Below are 24,650 nucleotides of genomic sequence, written 5' to 3' on the forward strand. Positions count from 1 at the left end.
TCTCTTCCATTTGTTTTCTAAAACATATGCATTTATCTTGAGAAAGCTTCTCGATTTACACAGAATATTTTTCTCATAGCACAACTGCATTGCATTTTCTCCTCATTTTTCCCCCCTATTTTCTCTTTATTTTATTCTCCATTTACCAGCTGTTCATACCTAGGCCCTTTTTTTTTTTTTGGAAGTATTACTTCTTAACCTGGAATTCTAATGGGCAATTAATAAGAAGCTAGTCAGCCCTTCTAAGAGAATTATAGGTAGCAAGGTGATATATTATCAGGAATAATCATAATTTCATTATTTTTCATAAGCATGTGAAAATAGTTTTGAGGGAATATTTTCTGGGGAATGATTTTCTGTTAGTAGGATTACTCTTTTTGTCTGAGTCTCTTCCAGATGTTCATTAAGTACAGTTATTCTATGATATTAAAAATCACGAAAGAGAAAATGATGCTTATTAATTTAATACTTAAAGCAGTAAAGTATCTAACCAATCTGACTTTTTAAAAAATATTAATGTGTTGTAATGCTGAAAAATAAAGTCCTGAGAAAAAGAAAACAAACCAATTTTAAAATCAGCTTAAGTTTTTAGTGTTAAACATCTAAAAGGGGAAAATTTTAAGATACTTATAAAATATATTAGCCTTTTATTAAGAACCTCAGCTTTGTGATAATTATGATTATTCTCAAGCAGTATCAAAAATTGTTGGAAACCTGGCAGATTCACTAATATTTTGATGATTTCGGACCCGATATTTTCAAGTTAAGAACTCCTATGTCAGGGTTAAATCATAACATTATGAATGGACTTGCAACACTCTGAAAAAAAGTATTTCGTGAAAATTACCACAAAATATTCTAAGGATTCAAGGCAGATGAGAAGACTTTTGCTTTTTTTTTGCTTTGTCAAAAAGCCTGGAAAATATAAAAAAGCAAAATATTTTTTTGTGTGTGTATATATACACTTACATACATACATGTATATGTGCATATACATACATATAAATGTATGTGTACATACACACATTATATTTGTAATAAGTATAACACAGACGTCAAACACTGGCAAATACTTTTTAATAAAATTATGGTAAATTAATATATATATTTTAATGTACCTGACTATATGATGGCTCATTTACTTATAAAATATATAATGATAATTTTTCTTGCTAGTATTAAAATATTTCATAGTGATTTTTTCCCTTCATTTTTGTAGGGACATGTTAAATTGGCTAAATTTGGACTTTATCACATGACAGCTCATGGTGTTGATGTTGATTTTCCAATTGGGTAAGAATATTTTGTTTTTGAAGTTCTATCTTAAAATTTGTAATCTTTGTTAAAATGTATGTTTTGTTAATTATTGGTGATACTACTTTTTGACATATAACTAGCTTTCCTTTATTAACATACCTTATGTTTTTCAAATAATTTTATAAAAGTAGACAATTTTTCCAGTATCCAGAAGTTCCCTGACGTTGATCTTTCATTGAATTGGCAGAGAGGCTAACAGATTATTGGCCTTGTTTACCTTATATTTTTACTAATTAATTTTATTTCATTCACAATTAGATAAAAGTGAGGCAAGAATCCTGACCAGATCCTCACTTAATGATAGTGTGTGTTCCTCAAAAGACTGAGAAAAATCACTCTCATATTATTTTTCTTTGTTTCTGAGTTTAATTCCCTATTTTTTGAGGTATGATTGTATATTAAGACTGAAGCTGAGTCATTGTAAATTTCACAGGTGATGGGATAGATCTTATACCTGAAAGTCTGTGTTTAAGTGTCAGAGGTTTATTAATGATCCCTTCTGATATAGAAATCCAGGTTTATATTGACCTCCAAGAAAAGAATGAAAGTTTTTTTCATCCTGTACTCAAATGTATGCTTTTGATATAGATCTTTGTTTTATATTTAGTGTGCGATTGCTGTTTTAATATTTTAATAATATAATATTTTTTTAGTTTTTGAGTGTTTAAAATTGATATCATTTCAAATACATGGAAGTTATAAACTAGTACAAAGAATTCCTATATACCCTTCACTCAGATTTCACAAATATTAACATTTTACATTTGCTTTATCTCTTTCTTTTTTCTTATACATATTTATGTATGTGTGTATAAATATATTTTAATCATTTAAGATTAATTAGTACAGCCCAGCCGGGCATGGCTCAGTGGTTGAGAGTCGACCTAGGATCCAGGCAATAGGGGTTCGATTCCTGGTCAGGGCACATGCCCGGGTTGCGGGCTCCATCCCTAGCGGGGGGCATGCAGGAGGCAGCTGATTAAGATCAATGACTCTCTCATCATTGATGTTTCCCTCTCTCTCTCCTTCTCCTTTCCTCTCTCTGAAATCAATAAAGATACATTTTTTAAAAAATTAATTAGTACATAAAAAGGCCTTTATCCCTCAATATTTTAGCTTGTATTTTCTAAAGTAAATTATTTTTGTACATAACCACAAACCAATTATGAAAACCAGGAAATTAAAATTGATATAATACCATTATATAGTCTAGGGACCTTTATCATATTTTTCAGTTGTTGTCTTTAAAAGTATCCATTTGTGTTTTGCTGTTTGGACTCCCTAAAATCGATTCTGTCACTCCAGTGTTGAGAATTGTGGATTGGAATCCTGGAGTGTGTTTCTACTTAAAAAATTAATTAGATGTTTAAAAAAAGGTCTCATTTTTAAATTACCCTTATATCTTTAAAAGTTAAATTGTGGGCTTCTTATCTCAACTTCTCATTTGTCAGGACATAGCTAATCTGAAATAAACTGTTCAGTCATTCTTTCCATTATTTATTAAGAAAATATTTATTGAGCACCTTCTCTTCTGGCTGCTGGATATACAAAAGTCAATAAAGTAGTTTCCTATCCTCAAGAGGCTCATGATTTATTGGGAATTTTTTGTTGTCATTTTGCTGACCTTAAATTGCATAAATTCATAATTTTGAAGTTTTGCGTTTCAAAACTTGTGGTCATAGACAACAAATAATTGTTGTTACAAGCACTCAAACTATTTTGTAAAAATAACCTACACTATTTGGGTTTTTTTAAAGGTTTGAATATAATACAAAGTAAGTCCACAGTGAAGCTCTAGTGTCTTCATCATATGTGATAATTACCTTTTGAAGTAACATTTAAGGAGTTGTAGTAAATGCGATTCCTACTGCTGCTTCATTTTGTCTAACTCAGTTTGTGTGAGAGAGAACTCCAAAAACATAAACAAGGGTTACTTCAATTTTTTACCTTTTACTTAAAGGTGCTTTAGGTTACAATGATGAATAGGAAAAAAGAAGTGATTTTTCTTAAAGCATATCAAGCATTTTTTAACTACATTTGAATTTAAAATGCTTGGATAGAATTGGTCTTATGTTGCCATTTGATCTTGCTTACTTTGAAGTCTTAGACCCAAGGGGTCTGAACAAAAAGTACCAAAGAGCAAAATGTGAAACTTTAGCCAGGAAAAATAAAGTGATCAAAAAGCCAAGGCATGAAAGAAAATATTTACACCAGAAGAAGCTTGCAGTTGATTTGAAAGACAAATATTAAGGAACAACAAAGTAAAATGTTAACATCTGTTTCAAAATATTATAAAGAGTTAGAAAATGGACATTTATTTTAGCAGGCCAGTAGCTTAATACCTTGTTAAAACTTCAAACAGATGACAGATGACGAAAGCCACTATATTTACCTCACCAGTCATACAGCAAGGTTCTGGTAATTTTCTCTGAGTGTTAAAATGCTATGTTAAATAAGAGCTACTTGTAAAAAGGAGATAATCTACATTAAAGAACAATCTTAGGGCTTATTGTTTTTATTAATTAAATTAACCATCCTTGATTGGAGCAAGGGCCACCTCTATGATTCTAGAGATCACCAGTGAGAGTTTTAGGTTTATTAATTTACCTATATTGTTGCTTGACTTTTTACTACCCACACTATTATTTTTGGGCTTAGATGTGCTGGAAATCAGGATTAAAAATGACCAGTTTACCTTTTGGACCATAGTATGGTGATAATAAAAGTACAACATTGCATTTGTGTCACATTTTCCATTTTTATTAAACATATATTCACTAATATTTATAACAGTTTTGTTAGGCAGGCATTCTTATTTGTGTTTTACAGATTAAGAAACCCAGATTGTATATAGAATATGCGCTAGGACTGAAATTAGAACATAGGTATAATATCAAGTCCAGTACTATTTCCACTAGACTTCAGCTGTTTCAAGAGATATCCCACATTCATTTAGAAGAGCAGTATGATATCTTAGGGTAAAATGCCATAATACAAATTTGTGTATGAGAAAAATACATGGACAAATTAAAAGAATATATTAATATCACCCTCACCATTATATTAAAATGAAAAGGAATTTAAAAACCTAATTTGCGCATTTGAATTTGTTATACTCCATGACTTACTTGACTTGTATTTTACAAGTAAGAAGTGTTGACAATCATAGTGTGAGCAGGTGGCTGTAGAAAACCACAGGAAGAGAAATGGAAGTAATAACTGAGTGCCTACATTACATAGATGTTACATATACATAAGTATATTTTGATTAATGTCATTATTGCAGGGTGGCATAATAATCTAATCTCATTGAATCAAAAAATATAGATGGTTGCGCTCATGACTAAATCAGACAATAAATGAAGAAGGGGTATGCATATATGCAACCAACAAAGCAGAATTTCACACATTTTTCATTTATATTCGGAACCTATTTTTGTTGTTTTGGTGTCCAGGCAGCAGGATTCAAATTTAGCAGTTGCCAATAGGTCCGATTCTTATGTATTATGCTTATTAAATTGTTATCTGTAAGGCAGACCTAACTGGCATTTTGATAAGGGGTTAAGCAAAAAACAGACACATATATATAAAACACATAGACACAAACAGCAGTGTGGTTATAGCCAGAGGGAAAAGGGGGTGGGAGTACATGGAAGTGGACAAACGGGGTATAAGTGGGGATGTAAAAAGACTTTGCTTTGGGCAGTGGGTGCACAGAGCAGTGTGTAGATGTTTTGTTGACTTGTACACTTGAAACCTCCATGGTTTTGTGAACCAATGGCACCCCAATAAATTCAATAAGAAAAATAATATAAATAAATATTCATTTTTTAACAAAAATATATTGAACATATTTTATATTTGTTTCATTGGTAGTTGCTGAGGATTTATAAAAATGAATGACACACCAGTGTCCTCAAGGAGTTCATCTAGATGGGAGGATAAATTTTTGTATATTAAATATTATAAACATAAAAATGTGTAATATTATATAATGTGATTGCCTATTACATAAAGTATAGAACGAGTAAAATAAGTAGCTGACAGTCATTAGAAAACCATAAGAAAGATACCAATCAAATACTATGGGGATCACTGAGAGGAGAAAGAATTTCCATCTCAGCAGATTCACTTCAGGTTTCATGGAATTATTCATGAAATGAACTTAACAGAAAAAGAGAAAAAGTTTTAGTCTGATAGGAAGATTTGATTGGTTTCCTCCTGCACACCCCCTACTGGGGATGGAGCCCACAACCGGGGCATGTGCCCTGACCGGAAAATAAACCATGACGGCCTGGTTCTTAGGTCAACACCCAATGACTGAGTCACACCTGCTGGGTTGATAGGAGGATTTTTAATGTAATAAGATTTTCTTACTAATTTCCTTATACTTTACCATTGAATTTCCTACTAATAATTTCCCTGTACTTGATAAATACGAACATTTATCTCTTCAGTGAAATTCACCAAAATGAAACTATATCAAATTCTCAAGAAGGCTATACCCAAAATACAGTAAAGTATTAAGAGGAGAGTGGATTAAAAACAATGTTTTTATGATAAGCAGTTATTAGTTAACCTAATCAGGAAAAAGGCGGAGAACTCAAGTGCACAAAATAAGATATGGTCATAGAGAATTAGAGAACATTAGAAGACTTCAATAGAATATTTGCTTAACTCTGCAAATTTGAAACCTAGGATGAAATGATTGATTGCAAAGGAAATACAAATTGCCAATATTCCCAAAGAGTATTTTAAAATCTGAAACCACCAATTACAGAAGTGTAGTAAAAGTTACTTTTCCCAAGAGAGATATCTGGACCAGACTCACAGGCAAATTCTACCAAACCTGTAAAGAATGATTAAATTCATTGCTGTTTAAGTTATAATGCTATACATTTCAGGATATTTTTAAGGAAAATCTTTCAATACAGTGGTACCTCGGTTTTCTAATGTATTCCGTTCTGGAAGACCATTCGAGTTCTAAAATGTTCGAAAACCAAGGGATCAACAGCCAACAGCTAGGCCTCAGGATCTTGCACTCAGCGGAAGCCGTGTGGCATGTTCGACTTCCTAGTCATGTTCGAAAACCAAAGCATTTCCTTCTGGGTTTATGGTGTTCGTAAACCAAAATATTTATCAATGGAGATGTTCGAAAGTCAAGGTACCACTGTCTATAGAAAACAAATATCTGAAAAGGGCCTAGACACTCCTGAAGATAAATTAAAGGATATGTGTGTTGGGGTGGGGGCTCGTCTTAGCATTTATCAGTAATTATTATATAATGTTATAGATTTAAAATAGTACAATAATGTTCAATAATTGAAATGGCACAGTTGCTTATTTATGTAGGAATAAAGGTAAAATTATACCTTTCATAATATGAAAACACAATTCTACTCAGACTAAGAAACTTAAATATGAAAGGTAAACTATCAAACTTTCAGAAAATACCACAGGAGATCCTTTTGTCAAGATAAAATTCTAAGTATGAGAGAAAAGATTAATTACTTTGAAAGATTAAGGACTTCTCGTTCATAAACAAATGCCAGAAAGAGAATGGAAAGACAAGCCAGAAAATAGTAGAAAGTATTTTAAGTCAAAATTACTGAAAAAGGAATTAGTGTCCAGAATTACAAAGAACTTTTTCCAAACAGCAATAGAAATATCAACAATTGTGCAGAACAGGGTTAACATAGCAGGCATGAGGTGGCTCTCCTTAGAAACGAAGTCCTCCTTGCATAGTTGGCCCTTGGCTAGCACCTAGGAACTTGGATTTCAAAAGCATTTGATCCCATGGTTTCCTAACTTATAAGGCTGTGCTTGTTTAAAGAACATGGTTTATGCAGAACACTGGCTTTCCTTCTGGGCGTCCTGCATTTTGATATATGCTAAGCTGAAGATGCCTTTATGACCAGTTAACAATAAAAACCTTGGGCACTGAGTCTTTTATGAGCTTCCCTGGCCACATTGCATACATGTTTCTACATTTTGTTGCTGGGGAAAAGTTTGTTCTATTTGGCCCCTGATAGGAGGAAGAGAGCATAAGGAAGCTGACATGTAGATTCCTCCAGATTCCCTGGATGTCTTTTTTCCTGACAACTTAGCTATATATCCTCAGTCTGTCACTGTAATAAATCTTGGTCGTGAGTACATCTATATGCCAAATTACATGAGTCCTAGTGAATCTCTAAATGTTTGGGTGGTCTTGGGGACCCCAACACAACTTACCAGAGAAATGGATAAAAGACCTAGAGGGTATTTTGCTAAGTGAAATGTCAGTCAAAGGAAGACAAATACCATATGCTTTCACTTACATGTGGAATCTAATAAAGAAAAAATAATGAAACGAAACTGAAACAGACTCATAGTCACAGAGAACAGGCTGGTTGCCAGAGTAGAGGGAGCTTGGGCGACTGGGTGAAGGGATTAAGAAATACAAATTGGTAGGTAAAAAATAGTCACAGGGATATAAAGTACAGTATAGGAAATATAGTCAATGAAATTGTAATAATTATGTATGGTGCCAACTGAGTACTGGAAATATCAGGAGGAATACTTTGTTAAGTATATGATTGTCTAACCATTATGCTGTACCCCTGAAACTAATGCAAAATAATATTCAAGATAAAAAATAGAGAAAGAAAAAATACTTGAACAGGCATGCCACACAATAGCAAACCTGAATGTCTAATAAACATGAAAACATGCCTCAGTCTTTTTAATTGTCAAGGAAATACAAATTAAAACCACAATGGCATATAGGTCTCATCTACCAAATTGTCAAAGATTAGAAAGTCTGTCACTATCAAATGTTGGAGAAGAATTAAAGAATAGAAACTGTTCATATACTGCTATTGGAAATATAAATTGGTAAAAGCCTTTCAAAACACCTTTGTCACGATATCATAAAGTTGTAAGTGCACACATTCTATAGCTTAGAAATTCAATCCTAGGTTTATACCCTTGGGGAAATTTTTGCAGTTGTGCACTGTTCATGGTATTCTAAACAACACTGTTTGTAATACTTTAAAAACAGCAAACAACTTTAACAACCATTGACATTAGAATGCATAAATTATGATATTCATAGAATAGAAGTAAAAATTAATGACATAGGTATATGCAACAATATGGGTGACTCAAATAAATGATGTTGATTAAAAAAGCAAACCACAAAAGAATACTGTCCAGTAGTATAAAGTTCAGAAATATGTTTGATTAAACAGTGTACTTTTTAGGGGTACAAATACATGGTAAAACTATAAATGGATGAGAATTATGAACACAAATATCAGCTATGTGTTCCTTTTGGGGGATACCAGGGGGACACAATTAGGGAGAAGCAGAAATGGACCTTTAGTATGATAAGATGTTCTTTATTTAAACAGCTTGATAAGTACATCGGTGCTTATTGTAGTTTTATTCTTTATGCCTTATTCATATTTAATAGTCTTTCTTTAGTAAATATTTACTCAATATTGACTAAAGCAGTTTTCAAGAAAATTTGTTATGTTGGTCAAGGTAAGGGGAAATAGTCACTCTCATGTATTGCTTATGAGAATATAAATTGATACAATTGAAACAACAACCTGGTAATATATATATTAAAATTTAAAATATATATGCCTTATGACTTTGCAGTGCCACATCTAGAAATTTGTCTGTCATCTTTACATACTTTTGTGGGATATGAAATATTTATAATAATTTTAGCATTGTTTATAGTAGTAAAAGAATGGAACTTCCAAAATGTTCTTCATCAGAGTTTGTTCAAAATAAATACATCGATACAATAAAATTATTAATAATTTTCAAAACGAATGAGGCAAATCTATACTTACTGTTGTAGAATGATCTCTAAAATATACTTTGAATAAAAAGGAGTACAGAGTAATGTGTATAGTATGCTGCCTTGTGGGGCAGTGGTGATGAGTGCTCAAGTTTACATATACATAAATATGTATGAGTGACTGGAGTACAGAGATGGGAGAGTCTTAGTTTCTAATTTATATATTATTATAATATTTTGACATTCTGACTATTCAAAATAATTAATGCTGTTTTCAAATATAAAATGTTCTTCTACTTCTTTCCCCCTTTGTAGTTCATAGTAATTATTCATTTTTTAATATATCATTATAGGTATCCATCGTACTTGGCACCTGAGGTCATTGCACAAGGAATTTCCAAAACCACTGATCATATGTCAAGTGAAAAACCATTGCCTTCTGGCCCCAAATCAGATGTATGGTCTCTAGGAATCATTTTATTTGAGCTCTGTGTGGTATGTATGAAGAAACATTAAACTAATGAACAGAAATTGTGTGTTTATTAGAATAATTTTTTGAATAGGAAAACTATTTGGTAATAATATGTTTTTGCTTTGCAGATTGACTACATATGAGGAGAAATGGCTTAATTCTCAATTTCACTTTTTAAAAAATCCTGTTTTACAGTTAATTTGCCTATTATTTTGGTAGCTCTAGAAATGTTTCCACTTTTACTAATTGTAAATTTCACTAAGTGTAAATATTATTTTGATATCTGGAAATTTTTACACTTGTATTAAGTATAAAAAATTTATAGCATACTAAGTTAAAAATTAAACACTTTTAGAAATGTTTACACTAAAACAGCTTACATTCTTTGATATGTTTATGCTCTATCCCTTCTGGTAGTCTTTTTTCTCAAATACCATCTGCTCTCCTGTCCTCTTATCTTTCCTGTAAGACTCACTTTGTATGTTGGCTTTTTATGAGGCCTTTACCAGATATCCTCTGTATTTATTAGGGTAAAGAGAAAACTGCTATTAAAAACAAAAGAATTTAAAATGCAGTAGTTTAAAGAACATAGGTGTTTTTCTCCCTTATATAACAGTCCAGTGAGGGCAGGGTGGGCTTTATGCCAAATGTCACACAGAAACCTAGGCTATCAGGAATGGTTCCACCATTCTCAACATCTGGTTTTCAAAGTTCTCTTTATCACCTTTGTTTTTAGCCATAAGGAAAGGCGAGGAGTGATTTCCTGGTAGCTGTCTTTAAAGATATGACCTAAAAGTTGCAGTTATCAACTCTACTTTTCACTAGCGATAATTTACTGATGTTGCCACATATAGGTTCAAGGGAGACTAGGAAATGTCTTCAGCTGGACAACTAAGTATCGAGAAAGAAGTTGAGAATGGATTTGGAGGGACAACTAACAATCTGTCATGTCCAAGATGGGAATAATTTTGAAGGAACAACAATCTGTTGATTCTACCTTCAAATATCTGCCGGCCTTAGGTTCCTATCTTCTTTGCTCTCCTCTTCTATTATAGTACTTGTCAAATTTGTCTACTTTACTTAGACTATGAAGTCTTTTGAGGCAGACATTTGTATTATTTATCTATTATTTCTGTCCTCCAAGGGATTTTCAAAATATTTTGAAAAAATTAAGTCATCAATTTTTACCATATTTAAGAATTAGATTGACATTATTTTTCTCATTTTATGTATTTAAGAATTAATTCAACAGCAGAGATAGGAAAGCATAATAGTTAAGAGATAAGCTTCTGTAGTCAGAGAGAACTGGGTTTAAATTCTGATGCTGCAAAGTATAGTTGTGTGACTTAGAGTAGCTAACCTAACTTCTCAAGGCCTAGGTTCAACTTCTATTAGTAACAGTAGTGTCTATATTGTAAAGTTGTTAGAAAAACTAAATGAGATAATGTATATGAAGTACTTAGTATAGAGTGTTACATAGTAAACAGTCCATAAATGCTAGACTTTATTATTAATATTAAAATATGCATAATAATATTTGTAGTTTACATATTGGCACTGCTTTTTCTAAGGGAAAATGTCAGATTTTCTGATTCTTTGCTATCCTTTGTGTAGACTATCTTACTTTTTTAATTGGTATAAAATAATAGTAAAATTTATTGTTTTTTAAAGTGAAGTATACATAAGTGTAAATATAAAGTATACAGCTTTTTCTTTTTATTACCATCACCTATATCTAAACTCTTTACTACTGATCTGTGTATGTCTTATGTGAGTAATTCAATTCAACAAATGTTAAAGAGCATTTACTGAATGTGTAGCATCATGACAAATGCAACAAGGAATAAACTGTGATTAAGACACAATACGAAGGAGCTTGTAAATTCAAATCCGTAAACTTTGAAGATAAACTCAGAGAGCTATGTGAATATCGAGAAAGAAAATATTAATTTCATTATATGGACTTTATGACATATTAAGTGTTACTCAAAGTTTAGACAGTTTAAGGATGGCAAACTGAACATCCTCAAAGCTTAAAACTTCCTCTGCCTCATCAAACACTTATATTTGATTTACAATACTAAGATATAAGTTAATAGCATAGCAACAACTAACGGAGCTTTTGGTACACTAGAAATTCTAAGGAAATAGATGAGAAGCTATATACCAAGATCATTTTACTAGAAATCTTTCACCATATCACCAGAAAGTTACTGTAGCCACTCTGCCACCCAGAAGTTTATCAGTGTTAATGAGAAAATAAAAACGGGCAGAGAAAAAAGACATATATAAAGAGTGAGAATTATATAGGCACTTAACTTCTTAGCATTGAATAAGCAAGAGAACAGTGGGACAGTGCCATCAAAGTGCTGAGAGAAAGTAATTTTGATTCTTTAATGCACAAAATTAACATTCAGGAGTAAAAATGAAATGATGGATATATAGAATTTTGATAGACCCGAAGAAAAATTTACTGGTAGGGAAATAAATGAGTAAAGCCTATAAGCCTGAATATAGGCAGTATGTTCATTGTATTGCAAATAATCAAATTTAACTGCACTGTGTGTGCCATGTTCATCACAAGGCAGATAAATAGTAAGCATTTAGACTGTAAAGATGTATTGGGGGCCATATTCTAGGAGACTTTGAATGCTAAATTGAGACGTTTATATTTAGTTATATAAGATATGGGGGCCATTTAAAGTTTTTAAACAAGATATTGATGAAATAAATAATTTTAGAAAGTAATATATTAATGTTTTAGAAGATTACAATTTTTAGATGGTTAATATATGTAAGAGATTGAGAAGAGAGAGGAATGGTGACTTTTTTCAATCATCTCTCCACCTGTATTGCTAATTTCATAAGTCTGTGAGAAAGTTTTAACTTTCCTTTTTAAAAAAAAATCAGTGTCTCATTTTTAAAGGATCATATAAGTTTAATTTGTTTATAATAAGAGAAACATAACAATAGTTAACATGTATGAAGCATTTTCTATGTGCAAAAAAAGCACATAGAAACATTTTTTTATGCATTTTATAACCCTTAGTGCAAGTACAGTAAATATGCCATTTTAATAGATAAGAAAAGTGAGGCTTAAGGTGGTTAAGTAATTTGCCCAAGTTGTGTAACTGGTGGTAGAATGTCAAATTTGACACACAATAGTTGTTCAGCACATAATCATTGAAATTGTAAGTGTTTGATCCCAGACTTCATTACAAGGATCCCTCTGAAGCTGACTAATAATGAAACAATTAAAATATAATATATGTATATGTGTCTTAAAATAAAGAAATATACCAGGTACTCTGGGAGCACAAAGCATGGCTATTCAAGTCATTGTGGGAGAAGGGAGTGTCATAGGTTGTTTCTTAACAGAGACAACACACTGCCTGAATCATAGTATATAAGTTGGGTGGATGAAGGGTAATCTGAACCTTTCACAGGAGAAATCTTGGACTCTTAATAATATTCCGGGTAGCCTGGAATCCATCTATACATTCAGGTATGTGTGGGTCTCAAAAGGAACATGCTTGAGATCATCTAAAATGTAATGATCCTTAGATATATGAAATGTTTAAATGTTAAATATTATGCAGTATTTTAAAAAACATGTGAACAATTTTTTTCTGTAATGGAACTAACTTTAAAAATTGAATAAAACTTCTGAAGAGAAATAGTAGTATTTGATAAAATTATCTTCAACTCTGAAAAAAAAGACCTCCTTAGAAAAAATATGCAAATGTTTACATGAATTCTTCTCCCATTTTATTTAGGGAAGAAAATTATTTCAAAGCTTGGATATTTCTGAAAGACTAAAATTTTTGCTTACATTGGGTAAGTGTCATGCAATTTATCTTTCAAATATAAATATAATCTTTATTGACTCTTAGTAATCAAACACATTGAGGATGTGTTTGTCTGAAGTAGTGAATACTCTGAAATATCCTCACTTTAATTTTCTAATGATTAGTGGTAAGCATTAACAGGACAACTTAAGAAATGCCTTCTGAAGAATTATAATAGAGCTTTCCTTATTCACTAAGGCATTATAACATGGATGAATATAAAATTAGCTTCAAGATCTAGTAAAGTAAACTAACTCGTGAAATCAAAATGTGAGAATGTAAAATTATACTTTCTGTAGCAGTTTACTGTCAGATGATATGTCACTTTTGAGCTTTCTATTTGATGACATGTGTGTGAATGATGACTCAAGAATAATGTTTATTTTTCCTTATAACAAGCTCATATATTTTGCATGTATATTAGATACAAGTATTTGCAATTCAAATTTATAAAAATTTGTGTAATCTATTTTAGAGTGGAATAAATTAAGCAGGTATGGTAAGAAAGAAGGGAAAAACAGTAGTAGAGCACTTTATGTAAAAGAGTGACAGATTGTGTACAGGTTAATAGGGTATACAAATAATATGTACAGAATATTATTAATAAGTATTAAATAATAATGAATTATAAATAAAATTGCATAGAATGTTACTGTATTTACCACATTTAATTTTAAAGATGGATAATATAGCTATTAAGGAATCTTGGATATTTCTAAATGTCATCTACAGGCTGAACGTATAATTTAAGTCCTCAGAGAAATGTGTACATTCTCAAAATTGTATATAATAAAAATAAATTAGTCATAATCATGAAAAATAATAAAGCCTTTTTAAGTACATACATAGAGAGAAAAAGCACAGGCAAGAATCTTTATCTCCTTTCATCACTGTTTTACTTCACTTACATTTAAGCTACTATCTTCAAGTATCTGTGATTCAATTACTGTTTAGTGTTTGAAATCTTTATTTTTACCAGAATACATAAGGAAAGTTTAAAAAGTCACAAGTTTTTTAATATTCCAAGTTCCAAAACTGCATTACAGAATATTTTACAAAATTATCAGAGTTCTGTACCCAGTATGTCTGATAAATAGAAGAGCAGCATTAATTCTTATAATTTTTGTTTTATAGACTGTGTGGATGACACTGTAATAGTTTTGGCTGAAGAACATGGTTGTCTGGACATTATAAAGGTTTGTGATTAATCTGTTATTGAAAATTTGTTTATTTGACATGTTTGGGATCCAACAGAAAGCTATTGTAAGGCTTTTACTTGGAAAAAGTCCTAATCAAGACTTTTTAAAAAATCAAAACAAAGTGCAATATGAAGATGATGTATCATAGAAATGTACACTTGAAACCTATGCAATCTTATTTACCAATATCATCCCAATAAATTTAATTAAAAAGAAAAAATAAGGATTAAAGGACAGAGGGTTTGAGTTTTCCAAGTAAACATAAATCTTTGGAACAAAAAAAGAAATCAAAATATACTAGATTAGCAAACATTCGTGTAAAATATATTTTTTAATGGATCTATTTTAAATAGTTCTTTTTTCTCTTTATTTACTAGGAGCTTCCTGAAAATGTGATAGATCTTTTGAAGAAATGTCTCACCTTCCACCCTTCCAAGAGGTTGGTATTAAGAGTTTGGGATTACACTGAGATCTTTAACATATGAATAGTTGATTTTTTTTTTCTTTTTAGTTATAATGCCAATAGATTAAATAAGTATATTTATACATATAGTAATAACTTGTAGTTATGGCTATAATGTATGTTAATAAAAGAAGAAGAAAAATATTAAACCTTGATCAGAAAACAGGAATATACCAAAGAAGTTACTAGTTCATTTCCTAGCCTCCAGTTACAAAATCAGCTAAGCTATGGGATATACACATTCCTAGTCTCAAATGATAGAAGAGAAATGAGAACAAAAGTTTATTGGAAATATGTATTATAGCAAAGAACGTGGATAAATGGTGAGGTAAGCTAACAACTGTTGATTAAAAAGGATTTCTTAGAAGTTTTATTATTTCTTTTTGTTTGATGATGTCACTGTTACCATACAGTTGTCCCTAAACTCCCTTAGGTATATAATATTTAAAAATAATAATAATGTATTCTAATCTGTCCGTAGACAAACATTTTTGTCAAGACATTTTAGGAAGAGAGGGATGATATTAAAAGCATAGTTTGGGGTAAATGTGCCACATTAAACTAAGGGTAGGAAGAAAGCTAAGAAGTTTCATTAGTGTACATTTTTATTTAATATATTCAGTAAAGCAGGTACATGGTAGTCAAGCTAAAAGTAAAAAATTGAGACATTCATATGTAATAATTTTGATAGATCATAAGGTGCAAAAAGCATAACTGAGGTAAAAAAATTCAGCATTTATTACTCACAGTCACTTGATTGTTATCTAAAGGTGTACTTCTTGAATCTGCCAAGGAGGGCTTTATTCTGTTCTGTGCTGATGAGGTATTTAAGACTTCTAACTGTTCCTTTGAGTGCTTACCATTATTCTAGGAAGTTTTTAATGACTTTCATTTATGCTCTGTATTATAAATCTGTTTCTCAAGGCCAACCCCAGATGAATTAATACAGGACAAGGTGTTCAGTGAAGTGTCACCTTTATACACCCCATTTACGAAACCTGCCAGCTTGTTTTCATCTTCTCTGAGATGTGCTGATTTAACTCTGCCTGAGGATATCAGTCAGTTGTGTAAAGGTAATGTAAGTGAGACATAAGGCAATAACCTGAGCCTTGCTTTTAAAGGGAGTACCCTTATCCTAGTTTTGAATGTATCAACACTATATATAATACATTATTGAGACTTTATGGACACTTATCTTGAAGGAATTAAGAGGTAATTCTGCATAAGCTTAACCTAACATTTTATATAACTAACTTTTAATCCTTTCAATGTAAATTACTTAGAGCAAGAACTTTAAGAATCAAGGAGAGGAAGTGGCACCACAAAAAATTTATGCAAAACAAAGTTCTGTTTTCATCTCAAATCTTTATACTAAAATCAGATCTTCTAATTCCCAATGGGATTTTCACTACATCAACATTTATATATCATATAATTTATTATAAATAATCTCTAAAAGTTGTATTATTGATAGGACATTTATATTATATTTCACATTTTAAGAGAATATCAACTTTTGTCTTTTTATCTCTCTGTGATAATTACAACTCTCAGAAGTTATGCTTTAGTGACACCAGTAAGTTACTCTTACACTGAAGTTATGAAATAAGTCATGGCAGGAAATAGTTACTAAACAATCATTCAATTAAATATCTATTGAGTTCCTCCTTTGTTTCACACACTGTACTTTCAAGTAACAGTCATACCAAATTGGGAGGCAGGCTGACATTGAGTTACGCAATTACAAGTGACTCAGTATGACTTAGCACAGTGGAATCCTAGCCCGCCTGAGACATCAAGAAGGACTTCTCGGAAGAGGCAGCAGTTGACTCAAGACATGAAGACAGGGCCGTTTGTGTTGATGGCCTAGTCATGTGGGTTTTCTGCCCTATTCCTTTTCCACAGAGTCTAGTATATCTACGATATATTCTATATACCTCTGGACCTAGAGGGTAAAAATTCTACTTTTTCTCAGGAAACTATATGTACATTTCATTCTCTGTGCATTTTATAGTATGAATGTTGTTAAGGCTATCTTACTATGCTTTTCAGTTTTTACTTTTTTAGAATATCAGCTGTTATTGTCTGTTGCTCTTTGATAAAAAGAAAAGGTGAGATAGCTATGATTCTCTTTAATTTGCCTTTAATAGATATAAACAGTGATTACCTGGCAGAACGATCAATTGAAGAAGTGTATTACCTTTGGTGTTTAGCTGGAGGCGACTTGGAGAAAGAGCTTGTCAACAAGGAAATCATTCGATCCAAACCACCTATCTGCACACTCCCCAAGTAAGAAAAGAAAAATGTTGGAAATGAAAAAAACGCAGGAATAACATTAAAAACATTTTTGGATAGACTGGAATTTAAATAACAATACCACTCTGCCGGCCAAAGGTAGCGCTGTTCCCTTGCTCTTGATATTTATTCACATAGATGTGAACCTGAATCTTTTGAGTTTCCACCAATGCTATTAATTTTCATTTTAGATTTTCAGACTAGATTTGATCATTGTAGGTAACTATAGAAATCATCTGCTGATCATTTTTTCCTCTCACATGTTAATTATTTTGGGGTTAATTACTTGAATAGACCATTGGTTCTCTACTTTTTTCTCCCTTTAATTTTTAAATACTTAACTTCAGTTATACTGCTCACATTGAATGAAGTAGAAAATCAAGAAATAAAATTATAGAAATTCTAAGTATAAATGCTTTAAAGGATTTGTAAATTCTCAAAAGTAATTTTCTGAAATTCTAAACAAATGTCATGCATTTATTATTCAACATTCTTTCCCCCTGAGTAGTTACCATCATTATGTAAGGTATTCTTCACTCATATAAACTTTCTCGGGATCGCATTGGAATAGTATCAGGAAAGTAATTTTAGCATTGAACCTGCCTTAACAAAGAGTAAATCACACTATTGTATTCCTAAAATACTTTACGTTTATATACTGTATTCATACCTACTCAACATATATTTAAAAATGAGAATTGCATAGAGAATTTTCAAGCAGCAGTTATATTTTTATTAACCTATTCAATCTAAAATTTCTTTCTTTAATGAAAGGATTCATGATTTAGAATAAAATTTCCTTTGTAGACGAAACACTAAATTGGAGTTTGTGTACTCATTAAAATAATAATTTTTCAAATTTTCTTTTAGTTTTCTCTTTGAAGATGGTGAAAGCTTTGGACAAGGTCGAGATAGAAGCTCACTATTAGATGATACCACTGTGACATTGTCATTATGCCAGCTAAGAAATGTAAGAATGGTATCTTGGCAAATTTGCTTCAGAGCCTTTTTTTTTTTTTAATGAAACCTTACAGATACACATGAAGCCTTGAATTCCTTCCTGATTTCAAAACATAAGAGAGTTTCGTTAATGTATGAGCCCAGTTATAGCATTATTGGAAATGTATCTATACATCTTCAGTTTTAGTATATATATTGTCTGATCGTTCACAAAAGTGGTTTTATGTGTTTATCTTTTTCTTGTCATTGCATAAGAGTTCGCATTTCTCCACATACTTGGTAACACATGGTATCATCAAAAAATTTTTTTGATTATTGCTCCAAAAGGAGCGGAATGGTATTTTGCTATAATACTAATGTTTAGCTCCCTGATTATAGTGTAGGTATTAGTCCGTTCATATTTTTTGGCTTGTTTGCTTACCTCTTCTGTGTGTGATTAGTTCTTCTTTTGCCAATTCAATTTTTTATTTTTTTATTGAGTCATCTTTTACTGATTTCAGGGCTTTAAAAAATGTATTCCAAATACAGTCTTTGTTGGCTATATGTGTCACAAATTTTTTTTAATCTGTGGCTTTTCCTTTAACTTTTTGAACAGTGTATTTTAATGAATAGAATTCTTACTTTTATCATTGTTTTTTTATAGTTAACTATGTTTTATTTGTTATATTTTACTTATTGTTACTTATTTAAAGTTATACCAAGGTTATTGTTTGCTTCCTTACGTTGCTATTTGCTTTGTACACTATACAATTCTCTCCATCTGATTTGATTTTACTCAATTTGTTTAACTTAAATATAATCCAAATTATATGAATACAAGTGAAATTAATCCAAGGCTTTAACTTTAACTTCCTCAATTTTCTTACATTTTCTCTTTTGAACTTTAAAGTACTTTTTCTCTAAATATTAAGAAAAAATGTTAACATTGCTGATTTTTAAAATAATCTGGAAACCAGAAAATAATTTTTACCTTATACTTTTCTGTACAAGTATTTTTGCCCTTTTTGTCTTTGATATGCTAAAATTTTAATTAATGAAAAGACCAGAAAATATATTTAAAAGTAATATTTATGACATAAAGGACAGTAAAACCCAAACTTTAAAAATTATATATTAATAATGCAGTGAAACTTGGGGAAATCTTGATTTTCTACCTACAATTTTAATCTATGAAAGAAATACCTAAAGGTTTAAAGGCAAAATAGGATAAGTTCATAGCATATCAAATTTTAGAGAGAAACCAAGCATAAAACCAGTATTTGCCAAATTCTCAGTGTTGGGTAAAAGATTCTTCTCTGGCTTTTAAAAATTCTGGGACTAATGCTGATGGATGAGTGCATAATGCCGAAGATCAGTGCTGGCTGCACACAGAGCTTGAACCTCTGTGTCCGTCCCCACAGGAGCAGACACTCTGCCTTCAAGTTTGCAGTTGAACTGAAGAGCAGAGCAGCAGGCAAGATGGCATCAACTTTAATCACCCTGTTTAGGCTGTGTCTAAGACTTTCACCTACTACTATAAGCCTTCAATGTTATTAGAGCAACATTTATTATAATGACTTTGTAAAAAGATAGTTAAGAGAGTTGAACTTCATCGGTTGATTTATTCAGTATTTGAATCATACATGTTCAAAATGTGTTGTGAGAAATTCTTTTGAATTTTTTTATTAGCCCCCTTTTGTCTTAGTTTCTGTTAATTACAAAGCAAAAGTAAGTTTAATTGAGCTTTAAATTAAGGTATATGTATTTTAAAAGGTACTTTTAAATAACCTTCATATAATTTATTAAATTTTTTACTAATTTTAATAATTCTGAATTGTGTTTGGAAAATATCATAGTAGGTGTCTAACATTTACAAGAGACACCTGATGGTAAAAATAATCAACATACAAACACTATTCTTCAGGGCTAAACTTAATCACTAGAGGGGTAGTATATTTGCATATTTATGATGGGAATGAATTGTATTCCCATATTTTAAATTGTATTATATACTTCTTGGAACCTTTATAAATTCATAACTCTTACCTTATTTTTCCTTTTAAGTGCAGTTCAGTGTTTCTGTTTCAGATTCTCATACATAAATATTTTCTCTTTTATCTTTACAGCGATTAAAAGATGTTGGTGGAGAAGCATTTTACCCATTACTTGAAGATGAGTGAGTATATATAGTCTTCATTTATACTTATTTTTCTTTACTGTTTATGTTGGGTTGGTAAGAAACACATATGTTCAATGAAAACTATTCCCTAAATAGAACACTTAATATATTGTGGGTTCTTTTTAAATTTTGTACCTTTCTTCCTGCTTTTGTTTCTCTTTTATAGCCAGTCTAATTTACCTCATTCAAACAGCAATAATGAATTATCTGCTGCTGCCACTCTTCCTTTAATCATCCGAGAGAGAGACACGGAGTACCAACTAAACAGAATCATCCTCTTTGACAGGCTGCTAAAGGTAGGGATTCTAAAGTGCAAACTGTTATAAGAGCCCATATACAATCTTTATGTTTTATTTCAATGGTAACAGGTAATTATCTTGATGTCATGAGAAGACTAATTCTTATGATCTGTCTTTTCTGGTTAACATTTAATTATAAAAATGATACATGTTCATAGTAAATCAAAGTAAAAACAAGATGCAGGGATATATGCAAAATCATATTAGACAACAGATTACTATCCGTATTGTTTAAAGAACACTTAAAAATCAACAGGAAAAAGCACTAATATTGAAAGAGAAATGGATAAAGAACATAATAGAAATGCAACTAGTCAATAAATCTATTCAAAATATTTATCCTCACTAGGAATGAAAAAAATTTTAATAGGTTTTTTTGATTACCAAATTAGTAAAGTGAACAAAGGCATATTAAGATTGAAACTCTCATTCATTGGAGTAAGTGTAAATTCATTGAAACAGTGTGTATAGCAATTTGAAAGTACATAGGGAGAGCCTTAACAGCATCCATACCCTTTGTCCTAATAATTCTTTTCTATAACTCTCTCCTAAAGTACAAATTTATAAAGGGGCAAATTTATATGCAAGGATATAGAAGTAGCCATAATAATAACATATTTATTGAATACTTTCTATATGACCAGATATTTTACAAAGTGCTATGTGTAAATTATTTAACCCATATGAGTTTGGTAGTATTAGTTCCACATGACTCCTTGATAATTCTCTCAGATCTCAAATTAGAGAGGAATATTAAAAACAGTAGAATCAACTCACCTCTTCGGTTGTATTATACAAGATTTACAGAATATAGGGAACCATTCTACAGCCAGCTTCAAAGTAGTAACACCAAAGGATACTTGGAAATTTATTGAAGATCTCTTTCAAATTTATCACTGTTATATATTCAGGACTTTCTAGACTAAAATATGTTACTTTGATAATTTGAGACATATTTCATATCTTTTTTTTCATCTGTAGGCTTATCCATACAAAAAAAATCAAATCTGGAAAGAAGCAAGAGTTGACATTCCTCCACTTATGCGAGGTTTAACCTGGGCTGCTCTTCTGGGAGTTGAGGTAAGAAACAAAAGAGAAGTTTAGAAGTTGATTATAATAGTGCTAAGAAAGAAGGAAGAAGTTGGAAAGTACTTTCCAAATATTTATTTTTCAAGCTGTTAGAAAGTTATGTAGTAAAATATAAGCATTAAGAATGTTTGGAGCCTGGCTGGGCATGGCTCAGCAGTTGAGCATCAACTTATGATCCAGGAGATGGCTGTTCAATTCCAGGTCAGGGCATATGGCCAGGTTGTGGGCTCGATCCCTGGTGGGGGCTATGCAGGAGGCAGCCGATCATTGATGTTTCTATCTGTCTCTCTCTACTTCTCCCTTCCTCTCTCTGAAATCAATAAATATATATTAAAAAAAAAAAAAAAGAATGGAAATTTTAAGTGAAAGGAATAGAGGAAAAGAATAGAATAGCAAAATATAATTGAAGGCTTGTTAGATTTATAGTATTTAATATTTCATTTAATGAAGTTCATAGGAATTATCTTGATTATTAATTTTCAAATCAGATTATTTTAAGAATATATATATACCAGTTATAAGTGTATTATCCTTCCTATAAAGTATGTTTATTTACAAATAGGATTGCCTATTTATAAGTGACTCTAACCATGTTGGGAGAAATCTTTTACTCTACTTTGAACCTTATCAAAAATCTTTAACATAATTTAGTGCCTTTTTTGGCACATCTATCCCACAAGAACCACGCTGCCAAGACAAATAGCTACTTTGTCTTATACAACCCCTAATTTATACCAGTGAGGAAAGTCTCAAAATTATTAGGATGACTTGCAGTACTAACAGAGAACTCTGGTAATAGCAGTCTTGATAACGGCCCAGATTCTCGCCCCATTTTTATTTTTATTTCCAATCAGTTTCTTTGTCATCCTAACAAAGAATTCAGATATTCTCTTATCAATATCTTTTGGATACCCATCATGCATTTTTTTCCTGAATTCCCTCAACTATTTTTAATTCTTTTCAACTCCCTGTTAAAAGAATTTTTATTTATTTATTCCTGATTCTTGCTTCCTGAGATTGTACAAACATCTTTGAGTTTAGGTGGTTGCTTTACAAGGATGACTGTTGTTCCATACCATACATTAGTAGTTAGAACTGTAGAACCATATAATGTTAAAGTTCAAGAGGACTTCTGAGGTCAGGTTGTCTAAGTCTGTCATGAAATAGAAGGAGCATAGAAGTTGATACAGCAAGTAATGTCATAATTTTTGAACCCCAAATTAGTGACTCCCTACACCATTACAGTAAACCAAAGTTATAAGACTTGTTCCATGCTTGGTCCTATTCCACATGACTAAAATTGGAAGTGGTTTATTCAATTATTTCTTCTGTACTGGCATAACTAAAAAGTATAAATGATCCATTAGTCCCTTAATGACTTCATGCCTATGTGATATTCTACTCTTCAATATATTTCAAACTTCTGCTTCCTGGTGCTGAACTAGCGCTCCTTTAAACAGTTCCTTTTTATTTTTCCTTTCATTATAAACTTTAACAGGAAAATTTTTTGTGGGATGGCCTCCCATGCACCCCCCACCCAAATTTTAATTTTAATTTTAATTTTTTTTCATGAAACTGAATAACAATGAGTAGAGAACAACAAGGCTGTATTGTGTTGTGGAGGCTAGGCAGTCTAGCTAAGCATACTCATTAGCTATATGATTCATCCAACACTTTGGTCTTCTGGGACAAAATGGCAAATTGTCATGGACTTTCATCACAGATTATCAGAACTGTGGAGTTTTTCTGAGAGGTATACTTTGGTTTTTAATGTGCCTATTTATAATTGGGTGGGCTTTCAAAGACAGATGTTTATAAGAAGTATATTTACCTAAATTAATAATTTATCAAGAACATGATGAATTAATACTATTGTCTTTTTTTTTTTCAGGGGGCTATTCATGCCAAGTATGATGCAATTGATAAAGATACTCCAATTCCTACAGATAGACAAGTATGATTTAGATTTTTTTAAACAACCTAAGATAATTTTGCCAAATCTTTCAATTAGAAAAAGGCAAGGGGAAATTTTCTTCCTTTCATTATGCTCAGCAGCCATCATACTCATATGCTGTTAAAATAACCATAACTTTTGTACGCTGAAGTTAGTGAGTTAGAACTGTCCCTCAAAGGAGTTTAGGCCAAGTAACTTTTCTTAGTAATTGTACTTTTTTATCTGTAGAACTTGCCCTTTATTTAGAACAGGTGATAAAGGAAGATTTTTTTGGAAACTATATTGATACATACCTTTTCAAAAGAAATGGTCTGTTTTCCTTAAGTATGCAACCTTTTTTTGTTAATATAAAATTCAAAAACTTTAGACACCAGGATTATGTAGGTGGTCTATTCTGAAATGTATAATACAACCTTTTTTTATTTTCCTTTCCTTGGGGTTTATTGGAAATCACAGTTTCATCTTATTGTTTTGCTATTTTACAGATTGAAGTGGATATTCCTCGTTGCCATCAGTATGATGAACTGTTATCATCACCAGAAGGTCATGCAAAATTTAGACGTGTGTTAAAAGCCTGGGTAGTATCCCATCCTGATCTTGTGTACTGGCAAGGTAACTTCCTCCCAATCATTAAGACTCCTTTTAAAGCATTGGAAGCATGTTGCATGACTGACAGTTTTAAAAATTTAAGTATCAAAATATCTTTGGCTTTGAGAAAAATCAATGCTAAAGCTGTGATCCATTTATTGAATGGTTTATATGAGAACTTTTTAAAAAAACTTTGCCTAAATGCCAAGTAGATAT

The 24,650-nt window shown here is 31.3% G+C and overlaps 1 protein-coding gene across 3 annotated transcripts in view; it reads left to right on the top strand.

Annotated features, from left to right (window-relative positions):
• Positions 1 to 24,650, top strand: part of TBCK (TBC1 domain containing kinase) — a 165,164-nt gene that overhangs the window by 37,199 nt on the left and 103,315 nt on the right. For 2 of the 3 annotated variants that reach the window (XM_016223615.2, XM_016223618.2), the window contains 13 exons: positions 1,220 to 1,293; positions 9,463 to 9,604; positions 13,358 to 13,418; positions 14,564 to 14,625; positions 15,006 to 15,067; positions 16,016 to 16,164; positions 17,242 to 17,380; positions 18,257 to 18,356; positions 20,452 to 20,501; positions 20,671 to 20,800; positions 21,785 to 21,883; positions 23,784 to 23,846; positions 24,332 to 24,458. In XM_016223615.2, the coding sequence (XP_016079101.2) occupies positions 1,220 to 1,293; positions 9,463 to 9,604; positions 13,358 to 13,418; positions 14,564 to 14,625; positions 15,006 to 15,067; positions 16,016 to 16,164; positions 17,242 to 17,380; positions 18,257 to 18,356; positions 20,452 to 20,501; positions 20,671 to 20,800; positions 21,785 to 21,883; positions 23,784 to 23,846; positions 24,332 to 24,458 (1,258 nt within the window). The remainder of the gene's footprint in view (positions 1 to 1,219; positions 1,294 to 9,462; positions 9,605 to 13,357; positions 13,419 to 14,563; positions 14,626 to 15,005; positions 15,068 to 16,015; positions 16,165 to 17,241; positions 17,381 to 18,256; positions 18,357 to 20,451; positions 20,502 to 20,670; positions 20,801 to 21,784; positions 21,884 to 23,783; positions 23,847 to 24,331; positions 24,459 to 24,650) is intronic. The other variant, XM_016223616.2, reaches the window with a different exon arrangement.

Source organism: Miniopterus natalensis, chromosome 1, assembly GCF_054644295.1.
Source record: "Miniopterus natalensis isolate mMinNat1 chromosome 1, mMinNat1.hap1, whole genome shotgun sequence".
NCBI lineage: Eukaryota > Metazoa > Chordata > Mammalia > Chiroptera > Miniopteridae > Miniopterus > Miniopterus natalensis.